The 18,374-nt window shown below is 40.1% G+C and overlaps 1 protein-coding gene across 2 annotated transcripts in view; it reads left to right on the top strand.

Annotated features, from left to right (window-relative positions):
• JAM2 (junctional adhesion molecule 2) overlaps positions 1-18,374 on the top strand; it is a 60,895-nt gene that overhangs the window by 40,965 nt on the left and 1,556 nt on the right. For both annotated transcript variants that reach the window (XM_048868181.2, XM_048868190.2), the window contains exons 3-9: positions 2,160-2,273; positions 7,017-7,169; positions 8,952-9,157; positions 10,592-10,694; positions 13,092-13,199; positions 14,596-14,611; positions 15,891-15,930. In XM_048868181.2, coding sequence (XP_048724138.1) covers positions 2,160-2,273; positions 7,017-7,169; positions 8,952-9,157; positions 10,592-10,694; positions 13,092-13,199; positions 14,596-14,611; positions 15,891-15,930 — 740 coding nt within the window. The remainder of the gene's footprint in view (positions 1-2,159; positions 2,274-7,016; positions 7,170-8,951; positions 9,158-10,591; positions 10,695-13,091; positions 13,200-14,595; positions 14,612-15,890; positions 15,931-18,374) is intronic.

The following is an 18,374-nucleotide window of genomic DNA, read 5'->3' as shown; positions in this document are numbered from 1 at the left end:
GCAAAACCTGTGCAGAGGCTCAGCTCCAAGCTCCCAAGCTCCTCTTCAGTGTTTGATCACTATGAGCATAGGGCTTTGTATTTGTGTTGTATTAATAAAGTCATGGAGGTGGAAAGCAATGGATATTAAACTCAGAAAATGCCCAAATGTTTGTGGCTTAGAATAAGGAATATGAAGAAATTAATTTCCCAATCTAACTCTACATCAGTCGTGTATTACCAAATTTGAAATAAGTTTCTCTTGGTAATTTAAATTTAATTACCATTTCTAAATGTAGGTGAATGGATTTTCCTACCTTCCACTCAACAGTCAAACACTGCCAAAACAATTTTAGTGACTTTTCCTTCATTTAATAAGTTGCATACTAGTAAGTCAATCAGTTTTCCATTCAGTCTTCTTTGTGCTTACCCAATGTTGTTTTCCCCTCAACCATTCATTTTTGTCCTCCAATTCTCTCACCTTCCCACCAATTGCCTTTTCTTTCTCTTCCCTAAAGTTCTGTGTACTTAGTTCAGCCTCTCCTTAAAAATACCTTAAATAGAATTCTCCTACCTCTCCACCTCTGATTCTGTCTCCTCAATTCTGCCTGTCCCTCTCCTCCCACTCTGTCCAGTCTTTCTCCTCACTGCCTCCCACTCCATTTAGTCTCCCCTCTCCTCACGCTATAGAACAGCGCCTCTCTTCCTGGTGACTCTCCTCCCCTGTTGCTGAATGCAGTGAAGCTAGGGAGCTAAGGTTGAGGAGACCTGCACCACACTTTCTCCCCTCCGTATAACCCTTCCCAACCCAGCAGGAGAGGAGGAGGAGGTGGAGGAGGAAGTGCTTACATCATGTGAGCTAAGCACTGGGCTTCCTCTGTTCTCTGCCACCTCACAGGCAAGAGTCAGTGACCTCAACATTGCCCCTCTGTATTTTCTCCTTCCCTCTCCCGGCTCTGAAATGAAAGAATCTGGGCAGGAGAGAGAGAGAGACAATGCAAGTCTCATCCCCAAAGTGTAGGTGAATTATATAGGCTTGCAACGCTGAAACTCAGCTACCTTCACTTTAGTTAGACGCAAATAAAGTTTGGAGCTCATGGGCTCAGCCAGCAATCGCAAGGGCCAGCAGTGAAAGACCCAGAGCACAGGCAGGAATTGACTAATGTTTTTCATTGTTAGAAAGGTAACAAAACAAAAATAAAAGGGAAAGGAAACTTCAATAAATCTTAAAGTACAGGAAGGCCACCGCCTATCCCACTCCACCTCCAGTCAGGAACTTCTGACTTCCTCAGCTAAGTACAGAACACACATTTTGTAAAGCATTGTGTATTTTTCTTTGGAACAGGCTGCCCTCCTGTCACTGTATTTTTCTTTATAATTGGGTGGCTTCTTTAATGTCTTGTCTCATTTTGTGTTGTCTTATTGCTCATGAAAAATGCCAAACTGGTAGCATTGTAGCTCTGAAGCCTCAGCTCTGGTCTGGAAGGACAAACAGTAGGGGTGAATGTCTCCATCATTTACTCAATCCTCAGTTTCCCTGGCTGAGATTGGGAATGAGTGCAAATTAAAGCAGGCTGTTGTGTGTGCTTTTGAGATGTGGACACTTGTCCGCTGGAAATTGGATACACCCTATCAAAGGTATAAAAGTCTTATAAAAGTCCCTATTAATGTGACCTGTATATGAAAGGCTCTATATTGCATTGCCAACCTCCTAAGCCATCTGTTTTACCCCTTCCACTTGAAAAAGAAAATAAAGATCAAGGCTTTCCACTGGAGATTATATACTATAGAGAGATTGGAGGTAGTCAAAGATTTTTCATAATAATACTAGCGTTCTTTTCCTCCTTAGGCCAATCTGTACTAGAAAAGGTATGCCAATACAGCTGTACCAGCAAACCCACCTAGTAGAAACACACTTTCTACCACCAAAAATGTGCTTTTGCCTGTATAACTTATAACGGTTCTCTTAAAGCTATACCGGCTTTAAATTCTCTCTCTAAATTCTGTTCTCCATTACACTTGTTTTATATTTGGAGTAAATACAATGAAGTCAATTTTGAGAGCAGGATTTGACTGTCACTGAATGCTGAAGCCCTTTAATAGAAAGAATATTATGATCAGTACTTGTAATTATACCAAGCACGGAGCTAAAACACTGATCATCTGTTTTCTTTTCCCTAGAGGCTATGCTTAGCTGTAAGTACTCAGCTGGAAAGGGTATTATTCCAAGAGTAGAATGGAAGAAACTCACAACCCGTGATGTCTCATTTGTGTACTACAAAGGTGACTTAGTAGGTAAGAAGCTGCAAACTTATAGACTGACGGATTAAAATGAAATTGCTAAAATGGAGCTTGCTTTCTTTTCTGAAGAGAATAACAATGACAAAAGGACTTCCCAGAATTGGGTTTTGATGGGCATATTCTTGAGTGGCTTTCCATGCCAATAGCTACTATATCCTTGACGGTATTAAACATTTTAACTTGGAGATGTAGATGGGTCTTTTGTACTGTTCCATTTAAACTTCAAAAATGGCATTGCAGGTTCCCTGAATCCTTCCATAACCTGAGTGCATTTAAATAAAATTATCTGTCCTTATTGAAAACTTTATGATCCTCAGAACAAGCTTCTGAAAGATTCTTTAAAATGAAACTGGAGACTTGAACATAAATGTCATGGTAATATATACAGTGTAACAGCGTATTTTAAATACACCCCCATTCTTTTTAGGACTAGAACATAAGAATAAGTGTTCTTTCTTAAAATGACTTATTTCAGCTTTACATTTTGAGTGAATCTCTGTGGAACCATATACAAAAAATGCGAAGATTGTGTTAATGCAACACTGGGTTTGTATAGTCATGTTCACAAAGATTCAAGTCATGCAAATGTCAACATTCCCACAGCCACCTTTATTCAGTTGTGCTGCATATGCTGTATGTATAACAGGATAGATTTTTACAGCAGAAAGAGTATTAAGTTACTGTGAGGGGGAGGGGTGGCGTGTTTCACCGCAAGAGCGCCTCCTTGAGCCAAATGTGGGGTAGCAGCTCTCCGCCCATCTGACACTCTCTGCCAATAGTCACTCTGGTCCTCCAGTGGTCTGCCTCTTCCTGGAACTCAGCCCTCCAGCCAAGTCATGATTTAAGACCCCCCTACCCTTTCAGGGTAACAAAAATACAACTAAAAGTTCATACACATCTTGACACAAAAGTTCCTTCTAACCCTTCTTGGGCTATTCCTCAGCCTCTCCTTTAGACTCAGTCTTCAGCCCCCCCTGTGCTCAATAGTCCTTACCTCAGGCTTGTACACCCTTCTGCCAGCCCAGTCCAGGGACCCTGTATTAAGCAGTTAGGTCTGCTCCTTTGGATGCACTGCAGTTTCTCTGAGCCATTTCCCACCTCTGAGTCCCATTTGCTGCTCCTGTGCAGCCTGTACCTAACACAGCCTCTCCTCTTAAGCCTCTGGCTTCTCCCTGGGTTCTCCCAGACCTTTCTCTGTTGGACCATTGATTCCTTAGGACTAACTTTCTATGCCTTGTCCTCTTTCCAGGGTCACCACAGAATTAATTCCGTCCCTGTTCTCTCCCAGTCTTCAGTCTTCTTCAGTCTGCCTTCCCCAGACTGTCCCAGACAGAGAGAACTCCCTATCACCTTTCTCCTGGGTTTTGCTACTTTCTGTAGTCCCAGAGAGTGACTGCAGACTCTACCTGCAGCCCCCCTTCTTTTTTTTTTTTTTATTCCTTTGTGGCAGAATACACTTGACTGGATAGTCTATAGCCACCATCCGCTATAATTCCTAAACACCTAGTGGTTTGTATTCTCTTGTTCTGTCCTGTTTCTTTCAGATAACATAACACCTTTCGAATATTACCCCATTTTCTTGATATTTTTACTAAATAAACTACTGTAATTTTTGTTACTTTATGTCATTTAAATTTCTCGTAAAACTTTCTCTTTATCTAAGCCCTTACATACTCATAAAAGGTGATCAATTGTTTCTTCTACTTTACAGTGCACACATAGTCCATCTTTGTGCTTGTTCATTTATTCAAAAAAGATTTTTGTTTAAACCACAATGGCTGGTTAGTACTCTAAACAAAAGCACTTCATTTTTGCTGTCCGGGACCTGAAGTATGTCACTATCCTCAACTCTAGGGCACAATTCAAAAAATCTTCTTCCTTTTTTTTTCATCCAGTTTTTTTGCCATTCCTTTTTTAAATTTTTCTGTACTAGGCTTTACAATTCCTGTGTACTTAAGGGTATTTCTATATCAAATTCTTTCATTTCTTGCAGCACTTTTAGCTGCTTTGTCCGTTGTTTTGTTCCCTGTTATCCTGTTATGTGCTGCCATCTAGGCTAATGCTACATGTAATCCCATCTGGGTTAATTGTGTTATTAGAAATATAAATTCATCTATTAAATCACTTCTACACACAGAGACACCCTTTTTGTTGTCATAAAGCCTGATACTGAGTCTGAAAAAATGACCATTAGCATAATTGCCATTAGTTTGGCTGTCATGACAGCTACAAAATCAGCTAATCTTTTAGATGTACTGATCCCTAATTTTGGTATACAATATGCCATTCCTACTCTTCCTTTCCCTCCCCTCCCCATTTGTTATGGATTGCTCTGTATATATTTGACAAAAACAACTCACTTTTCATCTATGTACTTCATTTTTTATACCCATTATCCCCTTTTACCCTTAAGTTCATAAAATAAGTCTAAATCTATATTTGGACATGTGGACATGTGGCCTAATTTTCCCATGACTAAAAGTTTTGACTTCGGTTAGCATTTCCCTGTCTTCCAACTGCTGCATCCACATTTTAACTCAAACAGCATGTGTAGTTCTAACACGGTGTGCTTTGGTCCACCTGTTGAATTCCTAACAAACCTCATATATGTATTCAATACTTTCACCATTGCAATTCCCATAAACTTTGGCCCAGAAAATTAGGCCCAGGAGCTTCATTTGTGGTGTAGCTAGAATTTCACTAGCAGCTATCTGTATCTCACGCATGGGTGTTGTAATAAATACACCGTATGCTACTTCTAGTGCCTGTGCTTGCATTAAATCTAATTTTATTTTATTTTTTAGTTCTGATTTTGATGCTGACCCAAAATCTTGGCAGCCATAGTGGATAATTGGTCTGATTAAGGCTCTGAAAATCATCAGCAGAGTTTTCTTATCTGTCCCCCAGTTTGTCCCAGCAGTATTTTTACACAGGTTGATCCTTCCTTTGTATTCATCTTAAACAGTCTATTTGATCTTTCCAAAGTAATTTAGTATCAAATATTATCCCTAGGAATTTTTTCCTTTGAATTATATTTATTTTTTCTCCATACGTATACAATTTACATTCTTTTGTAGCTTTCCTTTTTGTAAAGATTAGTTCTTTGGTTTTAGCAATGGAGAACTTGAAACCCCATGCCTTTCCCAGTCTGAAGTCTCTCATAGAACTTGGTTGATTCTCTTTTCTTCCACTTCATTGTGCCTGCTTCTCATCCATAGAGCACGCTGATCTGTACCTACCCCAGCACTTATTTGCTTTGGAAGATAATTTAAAATAATATTAAAAGAGGTGAGGCTGATGCTTCCCTGCAGCCCCTTCTGCTCTCAGCCTTTTCGGTTTATAGTCCTCTTCCAGCCACTCCCCAGCTGGGCTTCATCCTCAGTTACACTTGGCTCTCCCTCCAGGTGCAGCCTAATATGTTAATTGACGTCTTACACCCTTTTGGAGCCTGTGTGAGATACACGCCACATCATAGTTTGACATCCAATCAGACAAGAAGCGGGAAGAGGAAATAGGAAATTTGTGCAATGCAGTCAAGTGAATGTTGCTGTTGGATTCTTAAGTTTTATTGACTTTTTGTGATTTTTTTTAATGGGGTTTCTTTATTTCAGAGTTTTTAACTAAATGGCGGAAAAAAGGAGGATGGGGCGGGAAGTAAAAAAGCCAAAGCTATTTGATTTGCAGAGCTTGCAAACTGTACTGGCCTTGCTAATAGACTCGTACATTCCAGATTCTGCATGTTTGCCATTTGTGGAGATAACAAGCTTGACAGGTTGAGATTATAAGATGCTCATGCTATAAATTTACAGAACTGAAAAGCTCTGGCAGTAGAGCTTGTAAGTTCCTTAAAGCAGCAAGTACATCTATATTTTCCTACGTAGCTGTAGCCTGAACAAAATTTTCTACCCTGTGTGCTCTGTACAGTTTGCAAAAGGCCATATCATTGCTAAACTTTTTTTTCAAGCCAAGCAAAATACATTAATGCTCAATGAAAACTGACAATCACAAGGTTCAAATTGTAAACATCAGTTATTTTTATTGTAGCTTTGTTCAAAAAGCTGTAGCTATTTTTTTTTCTCTTTTCAATGGGAAGTTAGTTTTGCCCTCATAACACACACACTCCCATAACTCAAATGTCTGAAAGAATTTTGTTCCAACTTAAAAAAAAAAATCACCTTTGACCAGATACCAAGTATAGAAAAAAATCAGCCCACAAGGTGAAAGGTATGTGATAACAGGACTGTAATGGAGTCTGGATTTTTGAAAGCTTAACTAGAGAGCTTTGGGCCAACATTCTCTATCCATAATAAATGGCACTTTTAAGTTTCTTAGACGATGCAGATTTCATCAAGCCACCCAAGAGCATGGGGGAAACGCATGTGCTGCCAAATTCAAGATGGGTCTTGGGATTCCAACTCTCTAGGCTGTTGGAAACTGGCTGTGTTTCATAAGTTTGGTTTGTGAACAAAGGGTGTAAAGTTTGGGCTTAAAGTATCGCCTTGTTTCCCTAAACTTATTTGTAGAGTGGAAGTGATAGTATCTTTGAAGAAAAGTGCTCATATATATCGCCATTCAGTGGAAAACGAGGCACAAAGATTATCAAGATTAAAGAAGTGAGCAATGATCGATGACTAGATGCATGGTGTGGTTTCAAGACGAGCCAACGATGCACAGTGATATTTTATTTTTATAACAGGCTTGAGTTGCATAGTCTAACTGTCATATTCTCTTTTAAAGGTGATCTGAAAGGCCGAGCAGAGATGATAGATTCAAGCATACGAATTAGAAATGTGACCAGAAAAGATTCTGCGAGATACCGTTGTGAAGTTAGTGCGCCGACTGCACGGGGACAAAATCTGGCAGAGACTATTATTACTCTCACAGTGTTGGGTAGAAACCTAACTTTGACTCTGGGTTTTTGTTGAGGTCAATCCTAAGGGCAAGGTGGTAGGGGGAATTCAGTATGGATATTTTTTCTCATGCAATCTCTTTTGTTCATAACATTGTTTGCCAAATGACAAAGTGTACATTCTTTTCTGAGTTCTCTTTAATGTTTTTACAAACTGCATTTACCTTCTTTTGACTAGCTCTAACGAATAATTAATAATAAGGAACAAATCTACCCTCACAATCTTTTCTGAAAGTTTGGCCTGTATATTAAGGCTGGGATTTTCAAATGGGCCTAAGAGAGTTGGCCTAACTCTCTTAGGCCCCATTGAATTTCCCAACACCAAAGCAACTATGACAGCTTAAAGTGCATTGATAATCACTCTGTTGATAGAAATAAATCCAAAACACACAACTGTGAAGAGGCCAGTGCTAGTTCCAAATTCTGATTAGGTTACAAGTAAAACTCAGAGGTCTTCTCCTTGTCCACTTTACAAAATTGCACACAGAAATACCAGCCTCTCTTCCGGAGAGATCCATGTCTGGGCTGGCAGAAATGTTATCTGGACTGAGGCACCTGTATGTGGAAAAGGCTTCACTGGATCTTTTTCAGCAACTGCCAGTACAAAGACTGGATGAAGTTCTTCATAAGCCCTGTATTCATAGGTGCTGGAACTGGCTTGAAGTAGTTTCCGTTATATACTACTCCTAGGGGAATTCTGTGCCAAAAAATTAAAAATTCTTCAAAAAAAAAAATATTCTGCGCACAAAATTTGGAAATTCTGCAAAATTCTGCATATTTTATTTATCAAAATAACACAGTATGATCACACCAGTTTCAATTACTTTTGGTTATTTATCTCCAAATACCTGTCCGCAAGTATGTCTGTACAGTGCAGACAACAAAAAAGATTCAGGGACTGTTTTTTGACAAATAGATTCCTTATCGGCATATCAATACAGAACACAAAGCAGAGTGGGTATTTTGTTCATTTAAAAATAAAAAGCCACAGTTCAGTGATTCTTGGCCTTTAGTGGTGACTAACCAAATGGCTGAAATATCATACTGACTAGAGCTGTTCAAAAAATTTTAATGAAAAAGTGTTTCCACCAAAAATTACTTCTCAAACTATATGAAATTTTTTTTCTGTGAAAATCTGTCAGTTGAAACTTTTTTGAAACCAAAAGTAATTATTTTATTTTATTTTCCTTCCCCCCCCCCCCCCTCGCCCTTTCACTAGTTCAGGGGAAAAAATGGGGGAGGAGGGAATTGAGGGGAAGATGCTCAAAAAATGGGTGGGAAATTGTTTCAAATAAGTGAAAACAACAAGAACAAAATATTTCAACAAAAAATAAAAAAAAATCCATGGAAAGTTTTGCCTGATTCCACATTCTCTTGAGTCCATGGAACTAAGTGCTGTGCTGGCAGGATGGAGGAGGGGAGGGCGGTTGAGAAGATGATCTTGGATTGGATGGTCGTGAGAGGGGCAGAGCAAGGGAGATGCAGCGGCAGGTTGAAGGGGCTGGGAGCAAGGTGCTCCTTCCCTTTCCAGGTTCCTAGCAACCCAGGGATTTTTCTGTGTTCTCGTTTAGTGGAGTGTGACCCACTGGTCACCTCCTGGTGATCCCTTTCTTGGCCATGCCCCACCAGTCTATCCTGTTAATTAATACATGGTGGGGTTCTTTGGATTGTCTTTGATGCCTAAGCAAATGTTGAAATAGAAATGCGAATGTTAATTTAAAACACTTAAACTGCCAAATGACAAATATGTTTTCATTGTTCAGTGGCCTCGGCAGCTCCATCGTGTGAAGTGCCCAGCTCAGCGATGAGTGGAACAGTAGTGCAACTGAGTTGTAAAGAAAATGAAGGGTCTCCTGCTTCTGAGTACAAGTGGTATAGGAATGGTGTTGCTTTACTGGAAAATACAGGAACAGGCAGTGCTAAAATAGGAAACGTTTCTTATACCATGAATAAAAAGACTGGAACATTGGTAAGATCATCTTGTCCAACTCTTTCTTTTGACTTTTGTGTCTGAAAGAAGATTAAATCTGTTATTCATGTTACACTATGACCAAGGATCAGGGCCCCATTGTGCTAGGCATTGTGCAGATGAGAAACAAACAAACAAAAAATCCATGTCCCACATTGCTCACAGTCTACATATCAGACAGGATACAACAGGTGGATGAAATACACAAATTGGGTGGGAGTGGAGTGAAAGGATGAGGTAAAATAATTTAGCAGAGTTTTGCAAAATAAACAGAAGTTACAGCTTGCCACATGCGTAATCAGTGCCAGATCAGGCATCGCAGTACAGATAAGTTTTTTTTAAGGAGGCATTTTAAAAGAGGATAAAGTAGACATCTTTACAGACTTCCATGAGTAGTTGTTCCCAAGCACAGAGGGCAATATTGGAGAAACAGATGTTTAGGAAATGTAAAAGTAACTTTCCAGATATACTTATAGGGCCCAATCCTGCACCAGTAAAGACTGAGCAGGAAGCAGGCCCCATATCAGCATAGGCGTCTTTTCCAGAACTACACATCTCATTCAAGAGGCTTCCATGGATGCTTTTCAGTTATTATTAATGATAAATTTTAATCCAGGACTTTCTAATTTTGGGCCCTCGCCTTTATGGATGATCAAAGTCAAGATACCTTAGAGGAGTCTGATTTTCAGAAGGTGAATGATCAGCATACTCTGAAAATCCCACCCCTTTAAGGTGTGTCAGACTGAGCACCACAAACTAGCATCACTAGTCACTTCTGAAAATCTTGGCCTTGATGCATAGTTGTGGCTCTCAGAGAACGAGCCTAATTTCAAAGCCCACTGAAGTCAATGAAAAGACACCCACTGAGTTTGATGAGTTTTGGAAAGTCCCCACCTCTCCCTTTCTTGTTGTTTATGTGAAATAGTCATCTGTTTCATCATACTTCAAAAAAGAAAAAATAACCCATAGTTTAAAGAACTAATTGTCTAACTGGTATCAATATAGTGTCCCTCTTCTCCCAACCTCCTAACTTTAAATCACATGGTGATAGTATTTCATAACTGGAGCTGGTTGGGAATTTTCTGTCTGAATGATTTTCCAACAGAAATGCAGTTTCCACAAAATTGAAATTTTCCACAGGGAAATTTTGAGTTTGCTTAAAAAATTCAATTTTCCACCAGGAAAATCAAAATAAAATATTTAATTTTGAATCAAATTCAATTAAACAAAATGAAATTTCAATTTCAGAAATGTTTAAATGTTTTGTTTTGATAAAATGTTGAAACAAAATGTTTCTGAATTTTTTCGAATTTGTTTTGTTAAATTTCAACTTTTCATCCAAATTTGGGACAAAAACAAAAATGTCAGGATTTCCATAGGATGGAAATTCTAAATTTCACTCAGCTTTATTGGTGACTTTTTAAAATTTAACAGCTATTTAACACCGTTTCAAAGAAGGACACTGGAGAGTATTACTGTGAAGCCTCTAATGGAATTGGACTTCCTCAAAAATGCTCTGTGAAGCGAATGCAAGTTGGTAAGTGTGAAAAGCAAATAAGGCAAAAAAATCTGTAGATGAAAATGACTTTATTGCATGACACATGTGAGAAGCTAAGACTAGGTTCAAATTATACTGTCTTATTCCTCCCCCAGAATGCTGGAGTCAAATGCAATTACATGATGTTTGTTACGAATGCTATTTATGTAGACATTTTGGCTGCTTAAATCACTCCTCTTCTAAAAAGAAGCAGTAGAGATTACTGTATCTTACAAAAGGTTGGTTAGCTCAGACTGTTTTAAAATGATCAAATGTCCTGCTTTCAGAAGATTACTATGCATTAAACTCCACTGAACAATAGTATGTACATAAGATATTAATATTTCAGAATGTTTTTGTGGAGGCTGTAAAGTACGAGCTGCAAGTCTTGTTTCACAGATATTTTCCCTGAGACATTTTTATGTGAGGCTTTAATGCAGCAAGTCAGAAAACTATTTCTGATCTTCATTTTCTTATCGGAAAAACAGTAATAAATGTGACATTTATATCTGGTTAAAGGGACACTGTCAAGGTTGATAGGCCTAATGTTTGTTTTGCTTTCTGCTCCTTATCTGTTTGCAACATCCATGTAACTTGTTAGATGTAGAATTTGTTTTGTAAAGAAGTCCATCCATGATTTTTTCCCTAAAGAAAAAAAATATATTCTCGCAGCCCAGCACTCTTGAGTAGCTCTGCAAAATCCCACAGCAGTGCATGCACAAGTGATGGAGAGAAGTTGGTAAGGAATATTTCAAGCTTCTGAAAGGTTTTAATCAACAGTGAAGGGGAAAATGTTTCTAATGGATGGATTCTACAAAATACCGTGGCAGTGACCTTTTAAACCGGGGGTCTCAGACTCAATTTACCTTAGGGCCAGTGCCAGTCCTCAAATCTTCCCAGCGGGCCAATAATGTCACTGAAGATGGTGTTCAGAAAAGAAAACGTTTATATTGTATTTCTTAGAAATAATAAAACGGTCATGCAACTTTATACAATTCTTCGCCTGCCAGAGAGTTTTTAGTGTTTGCCAGACAGCTGGCAACACTTCAGTTCTGTCAGTTTGTTGATGTTTGGCCTCAGTGACTGAGCGGTTGAAACCTTCAGGATTGCAGCAAGGGGTGTGTCAGAGAGTTGTGTTCGGTATTTTGACTGGTTTGTATTCATTGTCGGAAAAAAGTGACACTGCCTCCAGGGCTGACTCTTCCCAGCAACTAATGAAGCTGCCTCCATGGCTGACTCTGCCTGGGGGGCGGTGCCTGCAGCAGACATTGCCGGCAGCGTGTCTGCCTGCGTCTCTCCTCCATGGGCCACGGTGGGGAGGTTCTCGGGCCGCAGATGGCCCGCGGGCCGGGACATGGAGACCCCTGTTTTAAACAGTGCTCTAATATTTCTTACTCTCTCAAGACCTGGTTCAAAGCCTGCTGAAGTCAATAGAAAGACTTTCGATCCGGCCTTTTAATGCATTCATGTTGTATTTGAATAACTACATGCTATCAAGGCAGAATTCGTCTGCTGGGGAAACATTAATCCAAGCCCGAAACTGGTATTTATTAACACACACAATAAGCTTGGGTTTTGGGGGGAGACAACGTTTTCAAATCTGTGTGCTTGTAGTTAGGCAACCAAATATATATTTTGGCATCTAAGTAGAAGCGGCCTAATCTCTCCCCCGAAGGTGCACACTTGAGTCTCTCATTGATTATAATGGGAATGGGGATTGCTCATCACCACAGAAAAATCAGGCCACTTCTGCATAGGTGCCCAAATCTGGATTAAGGAATCTAATTTTAGGCACCCAAGTTTGAATACTTTGGCCTTGGTGGTTTAGTTTTTAAAAAGCCTCACTTTCATTCACGTCAGAAGCCGTTAAGTTTCATGCTTTATGATTCAACAGTGTGAAAATTCTTGGTTCCACAAATATCATTCTGTGTCAACATTTTCATCAGCTGTTACATTACTACTATTTTAATCAAACTAACTTAAAACAAATCTTCTAGAACAGCTGTTTCCATTTACAGGCTTCAGGATATATTCTCCATTTGACGTGTGTAACTTGAATGACACCAGGGGTTAGGCACTCATCTAGATGAGAAAATACCCCCTTGTCTCTATCAAGTTTTTGACTTTTGGGGTCATATTAAGAATTTTGAGGTGTGTTTAAAAAGCTTTATGCTAACGAGGGTATTATTTGGTGGGTCGTAGAAGTGAATAGAACAGATATTTTGAGAACCTTTCTGGTTTCTAGCAACTTACATGTCACAGGCATTTACGTATTGTATTCTGTAGTTATTATTGCCACTGCTCTCTGGAATTTTAATGGAATAGTGGGAAAACTGTTACAATGGCAAGTTTTTGCTTTTTGGTTTTTAACACTATTGATTTTGTTTTCATTTATAGATGACCTTAATATAAGCGGAATCATAGCTGCTGTAGTAGTTGTGGCTCTGGTAATGGCATTATGTGGCCTTGGGGTATTTTATGCACACAAAAAAGGTTACTTTTCAAGTAAGTTAAGTTAAATCTTGCCTGCCTTATAGACATCAGGAAACTTGCTATGACTAAATATTTCTACTGTCTGTAGAGTATACTCCTTTTTCATGTAGGGTCTGATTCTGCACTATTGAAGCCAATGGAAGTATTGCATCTGTCTTCAGTAAGGGTAGGATCTGGCCCATAGTTATTTGTTCTGCCTACTCCTTTTGATCATACCCAGTTTACTTGTCACAAAAGAAAATGAGATAGAAATGGCAGGCTAGTCATAAATCCCTGCTGAAAGGGAATTTAGGCAAATGCGGAGAGTCCAAGTAAGCTCCAGTTTAGATAGTTTTGAAAATATTAGAAAAAAGTTTAAACATTTTCTCTTGCCCACAGTTGTATTTTCCATAAATGTTCATGAACTGAGTCAGAGAATTTCTAGCTCACCCAGTCAATGACAGGTACCTTGAAGTAAATGAACTCTAAGCTCAGGGGAGACAGAGCCCGGGATAAATAACTACTTGGGCACAAAGTCTAGCTGATGAAAGAAGTTACAAATTCCTTCCCCAAAGTGTGTCATAACAGGGCTAGTGAGAAACCAAAAACTCCTTGAAAGACATTAGGTATAAATTTATTTCTGGCCAGAATTCTGCCGTGTTTACTCATTTAGCAGGGCACCAAATAAATAAAAGAAGAGCAACAAAATTACACCTGTATGTTATGAAGTACATATAATATGCACACATATCAAATATGTGTGTGTGCATATGTACGTTAAAGGGACATTAATTGGTGGTTTTGGTTTCTAAAATCTGTCTGTTCCAGTAAAAAGAAGTAATTTAAACAGTCATTTTTTAATCTAAGATGTAAGCAGTACTGAAACTTGCATCCTGGTGGAAATGGACTTGCTGACTCCATCTGATGGACCATAATGAAAGTACATGTCAGGAAAACTGATGCTTTTATTAAATTTCATAATAGCTGGGCAACTTCCCCAGGGTATTTACAATAGGGGCCATGGAGTCTAATACAGTGAATACAGGCAGTGATGCAGGAGAATGTCTCAGGATGTGTCTGAAAGAGGGGACACGGCTTTTTGGGGGTGTAGGGGGGAGCGAGGTGCTGCAGATTGATTTGAGAGCAGTTTCACGAGAGCAGGTAGCTGAACACTGTCAGAAGTAGACTAATAACTTCAGAGGAGAGGGGGCTTGGGCAGTTTTCCTGCTGGCTTATCCAGACAGACTGCTGCCAAGGGCATCACTTGTTCATCCTCCAGTGAAAAACATAGTTCAGCAGCTACTGTCAGAAATTAAAGGGATGAGGAAGGACAAGAATTAAATGTTATCCACAGGAGATATTTCACAGGATGTTTATTAGCCAGAGAAATTACTGTGTGCTAAATATGTTTTTTCTTTTACTTTTCCAGAAGAAAGCTCTTCTCAGTAAGTATATCACTTTTGGGTAGTTAATTTCATTTGTGCTTCGATGATGTAAGAAATGTGATTCTTGTTCAGGGCTTTCCACATCATTATTATACATGGGGGTGTTTTGTATCTTATTTTTGATAACCTGTTCTGAAATATTCTTTAGGCTACTACTTTGGTGGCTGGATTTTCTCACTATGCTTACTAAGCTGCATACTAACACCAAGCCACTATTAATAAATGAACCAACCAATACTTCTGTTAAACAAACAGAGGTAAATTTTCAGATGGCTGTGTCCCCTCCCCCTTTTGGTTGTCATTCAAACCCCTAATTCAGCCACAGACATAAATCTTGCTTGGCCAACTCCCTGGTTGTGAATGCAAAGTACCTAGGTACAAGATTTTACCCAAATCTCTGTCTGCAGATCATTTTGGAAACTGGTCATCACCTCAGTCTTGCGATAGAAGTGTGTTAGTTCTGTGAAATCAGCAACTGTACATACAGTACATACAAGCTGATTGTACAAGATAGGCTGAGATACATGCTCACATATGAGACTAATACTGAGTCCTTAAAGTGGAGGCTGGCCTTTCTTCTGTCTAGCTAAGCTCAATGTTAATAACTCACATTCTCAAATGAGGCCAATGGCAGGAAAAAGCAAGTAATTTACTAAAAGAAGATATCGCCAAGTACTTCTTAAAAATACTTTCTGATACTTGTTTTATGATGGTCATGAATATAATATACATCATCACTATATGAGCCATAACCAGATATGCATCACATCTTGGAGCCTTAAAGTAACAAGCCAGGGAAGCTAGTTTGGCAGTGGCTCATGATGCAAGGATTTTGTTGTCTAGAAGCTCCCTAAGGTATCGTCACAGATATTGTAATGGACAGAAGACAATGGACATGCCCCAATGTAAAATGTTGCTGTCTGTGCCACTGGAGAGAAGCATTTTATGAAAGAGCTATTTCCATTACATAGTATTTTCACACATCCACTACAGATCTTGTTAATTGTGAGCTGTGAAATGGTGATAACTTTCTTTACTTGGTCAAGATATTCTCATAAAATAATCTGTCTTTAGTCAGATAGGAATGCCTTTCAGATAGCACACTGCAAAACACTGCTTTACCTCCTGAAAATCACTGAGCCCCACAGACTCAATCTAAGATGAAACCAGGATGGTGTCTAAAGTGGGCAAATTTGTTTCATTTTTATCTGCTTGTACTTCAGTTCTCGGAGAAGCTTATTTATACACAATCTGCCTTCTTTGTTTATTTCACAAACAGGAAGAAGAGTTCTGACTATAAATATACCCCAAGTGAAAAGGTGAGTGTATTCAGCAATCAGCTAGGGCATTTGTGGGAGCTGCTCATCATGAGCCAATTAAGTTTCCATTTCCTGTGACTGTCCAATTCATTGGCCCTGAAATGAATAAAGATTAATACATTTCCTATATTTGAAAGAACAGAGGTTAGTCTTGGTTCTTTTTGGCTGAAGAACAGTTCAGGGTTTTGCTTCTAAGAAAACACTTGGATTAAGTGAGGGAAAATTACAGCTTTAATTAAACACATGGCGTCAAGTCTAATGTTCTACAGAGAATGTGAATTGGAACTATCTTTCCCTTGCCTTATCTTACTATATCATACTGAAATATTTTACATGTGTACTGTGGTAGAAATATTTTACATGTGTACTGTGGTAGAATAATCCCAGAAATTACAAAATCATCCTTTGACCAATGATCCCTTTGTTTTTTCCTGTGTGTGGAACAATCGACTTCCACAGCTCAAGTTTGAGATCTACGAGCACAGTTTCACCACTCTCACACTCTCTCCCTCTTGCTACAGGGAGGTAAGAAAGGGAAAGGGACCCTTTGGGGCCTTTTCCATCCCTTCTCCCCACCTTAAGCAGAGAGAATAAATCAGAAAGGTGGAACTAAAGCATTGCCTCTCTTCTCCCCCACACCATGTCTGGCAGCACTGGAAGGTAAGGCAGAAAGCTCCTTACTGTGTGCAGTGCCTGCCAGCAGGTGATGTAGCCATGTAAGGAATTCTGCCATGTGGCCAAGAATAACTTGATTTTTCTACACTAAACATGTACTGTGTGAATATATTATAAAGCTACTGGCATTAGCCATCAAGTGGAGTGAAGAGGAACTGAAAAACCACTAGTGCAAGGATCAGCAACCTTTGGCACGTGGCCCACTAAGGTAAACTCCCTGGCAGGCCGAGCCGGTTTGTTTACCTGCTGCGTCCGCATTTCAGCCGATCGCAGTTCCCACCAGCCACGGTTCACCGCTCCAGGCCAATGGGGGCTGCGGGAAGAGGCGGCCAGCACATCCCTCGGCCCACACCACTTCCCACAGCCCCCATTGCCTGGAGCGGTGAACCGCGGCCAGTAGGAGGCGCGATTAGCTGAACCTGCGGACGCAGCAGGTAAACAAACCAGCCCGACCCACCAGGGGGATTATCCTGGCGGTCCATGTGCCAAAGGTTGCCAATCCCTGCACTAGGGCACAGGTTCTCAAACTCTGCTCCACAGATCACTTGCTGCTGGTCTATTGACAGCTGGCTAGTCACAGGGTGCTGGCAGCTCTATCTTCTCCTTATATCTACCTGCTAAATAAAAGTTTATTTAAAAAAATAAAATAAAATCACTTTCTATGTAAAGCAATTTCTAGTTAGACACACAATGTTACACAACTATATGTGTGTGTCAGAGAGAGGGATGTCCCCAAGACAATCAATGTGGTGCACACTACAAATGAGTGAGATCCCCTGCACTAGAGAAGACCCAATGGCTAGATTTGCTTAGAGAAACATTGGATCTGTAATATTAGCTCAGCTTTGCAACATATGTCAAGAAAACTTAACAGCACCTGCAAACACTTCCTAGTCCACCTTTACTATAAACACCAGCATATGCAATTTCCTTCCCCACAGATGCACGCAGAAGCAGTTCCTATCTCCTCACACCTACATTTACATTGCTCTGCTCTACCTCTTTCACTTCACAACTGTTTCTCATACGGCAGGCAATCACAGCACCCCACCACCTACATTATTCAAATTCTCCCACAAACTCAGTCACACGCCTGATTTACCCATCCCGTCTCACACGCCAGTCATCCTTCTATTCACCCAGTCTCAGCTCTTTCCTACTCCATCAACTTTGTTCATTTACTTCCCTTCCTCACCCAAACCCAAGTCACAGTTACTATGTTCCCTTCAATGTGCCTCCACAATAGTGCCAAAACTAGAGTAGATGTGTCAGACATCAGCCCGAGTTACCGGCTGCTCCCCTTGCAGCACTACGTGACCCCACTAAGAGGCTGGATATTCTGCTTTAACCTTGCTCCAGTGGCCCCCTCCCTGAGCTGCTGGGATCTCTGGCTGGAAGCAGCACATGGAGCTATGTACCTCCTGTTTGCTTCCCTAGGCCTGAGGAGGGGACCAAAGAAGCTGGGCCATTGGAGGAGGCTGCAAGGTGGTAGAGTAGTACTGGCTTTGGGCCTGGCCCTAGCTTCCTATAGGAGAGGATTAGGATCAGAAGGCAACAAGCCTGACCAGAACAGGGGTAACTCCAAATCACCAGCTAATTTTAATTCTCCCAGCTCATAGTAGAGGGGGTCCCCAAAAATTTAGTTGATCCAATGCAACTTCTGCTGTTAAACTGATGCAGTGAGTGATGCTCCACCTACAGGTCTAGCTATGAAATAGCAACAGCTGCTCTTTGGGCCTACCAGTTGGCAGTCAGTATTGGTTATACCT

Source organism: Caretta caretta, chromosome 1 (assembly GCF_965140235.1).
Source record: "Caretta caretta isolate rCarCar2 chromosome 1, rCarCar1.hap1, whole genome shotgun sequence".
NCBI classification, from domain to species: domain Eukaryota; kingdom Metazoa; phylum Chordata; order Testudines; family Cheloniidae; genus Caretta; species Caretta caretta.
Note: the sequence above shows the minus strand (reverse complement) of the source record. Positions and strands in the feature narration are given on the sequence as shown.